The sequence below is a fragment of the Centruroides sculpturatus genome, unplaced genomic scaffold (assembly GCF_000671375.1).
Source record: "Centruroides sculpturatus isolate CEXI.00-Female unplaced genomic scaffold, Cexi_2.0 scaffold2093, whole genome shotgun sequence".
Lineage (NCBI taxonomy): Eukaryota > Metazoa > Arthropoda > Arachnida > Scorpiones > Buthidae > Centruroides > Centruroides sculpturatus.
Window position 1 is genome coordinate 1903 of NW_019386237.1, and position 6884 is coordinate 8786.

A 6884-nucleotide genomic window follows, 5' to 3' on the forward strand; every position below is an offset into this window, starting at 1 on the left:
CACTCAGATGATCAAAAGGAAGCGTGACGCTTAAAACTTTAATAAACATTGGATTTTTTTTTACTTAAAAATATGCCCTATCTTATTCAATTCTTAAGAGATGGGGACCATGAAATCTATATTGAATGAAGTACTGCACTTGAGAATTGATGTAAGATCTTAAAAATAATTTATATTCTATAATTCTGTACACTATTTACTAAATTATTACAGATCCTTCTTGTAGAGAAGAGGAATATCAAGTGACGTACAAGTGTTATTGGGTGTTAAATGGAAGATTCATCAGATCTGTAGCCAACGACGAATGTATTCAACAAAATGGAATTCTATTCAGCCCTACGACAAAGTCTGAATTCTATTCGTTAAAAGAATATTTAATTCTTATAGCAAACACTTCGTACTGGGTTAACGTTTCATCTTTAGCACTTGAAGAGGGTAAATTTTAATTGATAATTTAATAACGCCATTATTTTTTCACTGTATTAACTCGGGAAGTTACACAATGAGTTACCAGTAAATTGTCTTATAAGTTAGTATCTCAGCCCACCAGTATACGAGTGGATAAAACCACTGAACACCGAGTTTGTCGTTGGTTCGCACCTCGACACGTAGAGTTTTCGTGATGTTCTTCACGCTTTTAACACTTAAATAAGAACCATTTTCCTATAGAAAGACCTCTCGGGAGGCATTGCCCATGTGTCGCTTCGTCTTTACAAACATAAAACAAAGTTAGTACTTATACAGTGGAGGATTACGACTTTCCGGAACCTCTGGGCACAGGATATTGGGACCCTTTTACATAATTTTATATCGTAAACTGCTGTTGTAACGTGTAACTGTGGTTATGGAATTTTATTTATAAATTGCGGAGACAAAATTGTTTTATTTTCTACAATTTCGGGTCCTCCTAAATCATGCCTCTCTAGTCATGTGCCACACATGCCAAGCGAGACTTAAAAACGTATAATCGAGGTTTTACTGTACTTCCGAATATGTGTTAGTAGCCTAATTTAGGAATTTGTTATATTCTAGATACGTAAAAATATACTCTCGTATACATTCAATCGAACCATTTTGCTTTCTTTGCCCTCAGGCCCCTAGGCATAAGCCTACTTAGCTTAATCCGTCATTGATTTTAACTCAGACTGTATATATTAAATACCTTCAGCCAAATGTTTAAACTCATTTCCTGACTTCCAAATTAATTATTCCTGTTCATTTCAGTCGAAATTATAGAAAAGAAATGTCCAGGAGACGAAACTTTTAATAGTCAAGACGGACTACAAGCCAAATGTTGTTCCTTCAATACTTTAGCTGGGATTGTAACCTGCTCGTGCTGTAGTGAAGACATGATGGTCATATGCCAAAAAAATGTGCCAAGTGAGAATAGTCGATTGTAGAAAATGATTATTACGAGTTTTCTCGTTTTTAAAACGATAATTATATTAACAGTCGATTTAGGAACAGTTCAGAATTACAGAGTTGTGAATGCCACTTACGATTCTTTGTGGATTAAATGGGAACCACCGAAAACTTCTTGGAAGATAAAATCCTATTCTGTAACTTGGACTCCACAAAAGTGGAATGGAAGATCGAAAGATAAAGGAAATTCCACGTTATTCGATGTAGAATATAAAATAACAAAATTAAAGCCCGAAAGAACCTACGTGGTATCCGTGGCACCATTTGTAATTGAGAGTCTTACTGGAAATTACGAGGAAGTTACTTCAACAACTTTAGAAGGTAACTGTTAAGAAATTCAATATAAATTATGCTATTTTATCAATTTAAATTATTTTAAACTTAATAATTGTAGGTGGTAGGTTAATTGTTTTAATTGATATTTTGTTTGTTATATGGGGGTTGTAATCTCGTGCCGCATGGCTTTACTTATATCGGTGTATAAATAAGTTGACTGTAGTGCCTAATTGACGTATTATTCATAAATGAATAATAAAAATCCAGTAATGAGTTGCTTAACTTTCCAGGAAAAAAGGTTAAAATTGTGTGTGGCGCCATCTGTTATAAGATTTTATTTAATGATTTTTTATGTTATTATTATAAACTGGTAAAAAGCTTAACTTTGAGGGTACAGATGAGTTTTATAAAAAAAAATTGTAAATTGTACTCGTTATTAGCGAGTAAAAGCTTTATTAACAGGTCACGTGTCTCGAGATACGACACGTGACCTCTATCTCTCCACCCCCTCGACCTTTAATCACCAAAATTTAATAGCATCAACCCATCTAATACGCAAACCTCCCCGGAAAATTTCAGAAATTTTCGACAAAAGGCACAGGAGTTATTAAGCTTATAAGAGGGCGAACAAAATCGTGCCCCCCCAAACACTTACATCCATAGATACTGGAAACCCCTCGAATTTTTTGCATTTTTCGACATTTGAAGGTCATTTAAGTCCAAAAATCTAAAAGTCTTGGGGTGGCAATTGTTTTTGATCGATAACCATACTTTCTGTCTATTATATATAAAACCCAGAAAAGTAAGAATACCTCAATGTTTAATGAATAATTATATCTCAGTATAAAGCCAGAACAGTTGTACAATACAAAATTTCATCACTGTTAATAAAATAATAATAATTAACTAAATAATGCAAATTATAGAACACCTGACTGGATTTGCACATAAGCTAAATAAGGTGCAATTTAGGATCCCACATTTTTACATGTAATATAATTTGGTGGAGTGAAAGGGCCTACTATATGTTAAAGTTTAGGACCACAATAAATGTAAGCCCAGCCTCGATAGAATGTTTACATTTTTGATAAATTAGTGGGGATTTGCAAGAAACTGGAAGGATTCTATTGATTGGAGGAGACAGGAGAGCAGGCAAGTTGATTGAATAATTAACACCAATAAAATGCGAGGTTTGAAGAAGATATTGTGACCTCAGGTCCAAATAAAGGACCAGAAGAGTCATTCAGACCGGGCTCTTGATACAGAAGGCCCCAGAGTTTAGTCTATTATATATAAACACGATAGGAGAGTGAGATAATTTAGTTTGTATTAATAAGTGGAGACAAATTTGTTACTTTCCTGACTGCCATATGTAGCAGCGACGGCCAAAAACCTACCCCTCCACCCAAGATTTTTATATTTTTTTACTCGGGAACCCTCAAAACATTGAAAAATTCCGAAAAAAGTTGGGGTTTTTTCTGCATATGCAAGGTATGGATTTATTGCGTGTGTGGGAATGGAACGATTTTCTTCACCCATTTTGAAGCTTGATTGTTTTTGCTGTGCCTTTTGTCGAAAATTTCTGAAATTTTTCAGGGAGGTTTTTATATTAAGAAGATTGATGCTATTAAATTTTAGTGGTTAAAGATCGAAGGGGTGGGAAGATAAAGGAGGGATTAAGTGTCATATCTCGAGTGGGATCGAACAATGATTTTATTCATTACTAGCGCTTACAATTTTTTTCAAAAATAAAACTTATCTCTACTCTACCCTCGAAATTACATATCTTGCCATTTCATAAAATTTTTAAAATGAAATATCATATAATAACAGATGGCTCTACACACAATTTTAACTTTTTTGATGGGAAAGTTATGCAACTCGTTGTTGAAATTTTAAAAATTTCTTTACTTGCTGATTTAATTCGTATATTTTTATGGCTTTCAAAAAGGGATTGAGGATCCTATTTGTGATTGACCAAGCCATTTTCACCTGTTCCATTCTCTTTGTGTTATCATTACCTAAATTAAAAGTAGAGACTCGTAAATAGCTTCTACATTTAAGTGTGTACCATTGTTTCCACTTTCATCAAATGGTTTACACTATATAAATTTGGAAAAATATTTTTTAAATTACTTGAAAACGAGCCGAATTCTCCATTTTACTTAATGAAATACAGTTTGAAAATCTGCATACCTAGCTTCTTAGACAGATAATGCATGTAGTATAAGAGAATCTTAGTTGTTTAGAACACGAATACAATTGTAACATTAATACATTAATAGAATCTTTCATTCGAAAGGTTAAAGATTCATTAGGAAAGATAAATTAATCACAATTGTTCAGAGTCTGTAGAGCGCGTTGCAAAAACACCCTCCGCTAAAGATATTTGTTTAATTTTCAATTTAGAGAATAACTTATTGGCAGTAATGACAAACAAACGAAACAATTTGTTTGATTTAAGCAAACATTTGTAAGCATATTTGAAAAGAAATAAAAATTGCTTTAAGCGGATTTCATTGTTGAAAGATTAATGATCTTTAAAAGTTTCGCTGACTCGTTTGCTTGTTAAATACTTGATTAATAGTAATGTTAAAGTTTCTCAGCATTTATTGTTCTATTCTATGCTATGATTCATGCCACCAACTTTCGTGTAAGTTGTATAAAATTATACTTTTTCATTATTAGAATGTTGTTTAGAAGTATACAAAAGTTGAAGTGCTTTAAATCATTGTATAAAAGTACGTAATGCTGGAAATTGTGTGTATTGTGTACTATTATAGAGTTCAGGTCAGACTGCAGAATGCTAGAGGTTTCAGTTCTTTAAATCATCAAAGCTTTCCAGCATTTATGTATTATCATACAGGATTCAAGTTAGACTATAAGTTAGATAATTCTAAATATAGACAAAAAATTATTCCCAAATTTTCAAGAATTTTGGCGCTTTAAAGTGTATGGGGATAACATTGAAAAGAAATTAATAATTTATTGCTTTGCTTACTTTAAGTATAATAAAAATAATAAATTTTACCATTTCTTTCTATGATTTGAATATGAATTTCTATCGTGTTTCGTTGCGTCAAGTCGCGATTCGTGACGCGACGAGCGTGATAAAAGATATTTTATTCTGAATAGTTAATAATTCTTATTTCAAATTACTAATTTAAACCGAATTCTAAAATAAGCCTTTAATTTTTGAAAAAGATTTTAATATCCATAAGCTATCACTCAAATACAGTCGCGTCATCGAAATCGATCAGCGATGCGACTGTCGTGTGATACACGCTGAATCGATTACTTAATTTTAAAAGAAAATAATATGTTTTTAAGTAAACAACAGTAGTAGAAAAGATTTTCTTTTCGACTGGGGTAAATTATGCATTTTTTTCAATGTTTAAAATTGTATTAACTAACCGTTTGGGCTCTGCGCTTATTATTATCATTATCAACCCATCTCGATTACATTACAAGACGCTTGGCGAGCACGCTTGTAGTCGCAGGCGAATCGCTTCGTAAATAATTTTAACATAGCTGTAAAGTGTGATAGACGGATAAATCTGATAAAAAAAATTTTATTAATTTGTTGTATATTTAAGATATGTTAAGCAATGTTAACTGTGTCGTAAGTTTTAATTAGCGATATTAATTTATAAGAAAAATCATTTTGTGTAGATACTCGCAGCCCTTTGCAGTTCGAGATCAACGAAGACGGAGAAATGACTATTGTAAGTCCCAAATTTATGGATAAAGAAGGCACTCCAATAAACATCACTTTATACGAAATCGGAGACACGGGGAAAGAGATACCAGTTGAAAAAGTCATCGGTAAACCCAGCGGAACCTCTATAACGGGGCTTAAACCAGGGGCAAATTATACCATTAAAGTGAACGTTAACAACGAAGACGAAGACGAGCCTTTCAACCACACAACGAATTTTATCGCCTGTAAGTCTTATATTAACGTTACAAAAGTAGAAAATTGTACAGGCACCAGCATGTGATGCAACGAGAGCGAGTTAAAACTCGCTCTCGTTGCATCACGTCGCGTAAATCGGCTAAGCTTAAAGCGCTTAAACCTAATAAATCCGAGAAAATAATTTATCACAATTAATTTCTCAGATCCCACGTGTAAACCGGAGCAGATACAAAAAGATTTAGATTGTTTTTGGATTCCGGAAGAGAAGAAACCGTGGAGAGATGCCATTTCTCTATGTCGCCAGTCGGGTGGAGGTCTAGTGGATCCTTCTTTAAACAATAATCCACGTGTTAAATCATTATTTAATTCTCAAAAATCCAGTATTTGGACCGACATGAGAAAATCCAGCCTGTCAAAAGAAGGTAAATAATATATTTCCTTAATTATTTCTGAAGAGAAAGTTACGAGTTAATCATTATCTAACCAGTTATAACACATTTTTTTTATGTTCTAAATTGATTAAAATATGTTTAAATTAACTAAGTGAGCAATTCTATAACGTGAAAATTGCACTTTAAATCATTTAAAGAGTTCAATAATATAGGCCTATATTTAAACGGTTTAAATCATTGAAACTTTTCAATATTCTACAAATTTGTATAAAATTCAGGTTGGAGTGTAGAATAATGATAAGCTGAAACGATTTAAAGTATTTCCAACTTTCCAGCATTATTGTTGGAATGTCTGAATTTCAGACAAGACAAGTTTCTGTAGTTTTTATACGGAGTTCAAATAAAATTAGTGTTGCAATGTTATAAATTACTGTAGTTTTATATGAAATTAAGTTTAGGTTATTGCTTTAAATAATTGCAACTTTTCAACAAGCTTTAGATGTGAATAGAATTCAGATTAGATTACAGAATGTTAGAAAGCTATAACTCTCTAAATTATTGCACTTTTCGAACAGTATATAGGCTTACATGTGTATAGAATGTTGAAAAAGTGAAAGTTTTAAATTATTACAGCTTTCCAAAAAGCTATAGATGTGCATAGAAGTCAAAGTAGACTAGAATGTTGTAAGCCACAATGCATTAAATCAGTGCAGCTTGTTGGAAAGCTGCACTGATTTAATGCATTACACATTCTATACACATATACAGTTTGTTGGAAAGCTGCAACTACAGGTATTTAGAATATTACACCTTTCCAACATCTACATCTTGTTGAATAGCTGTAATGATTTATACACATCTATCACATTTATAGCTTT

General features: G+C 32.5%; 1 protein-coding gene across 1 annotated transcript; it reads left to right on the forward strand.

The window, feature by feature from the left end:
* Positions 1–213: 213 nt before the first annotated feature.
* LOC111614211 (fibronectin-like) lies at positions 214–6301 on the forward strand (the record flags this gene model as incomplete). The annotated part of the gene is made up of 6 exons (XM_023355594.1): positions 214–435; positions 1225–1380; positions 1453–1743; positions 5371–5643; positions 5818–6036; positions 6285–6301. Coding segments are annotated over 6 exons (1178 nt in total), but the record flags the coding sequence as incomplete, so codon positions are not given.
* Positions 6302–6884: the final 583 nt, after the last annotated feature.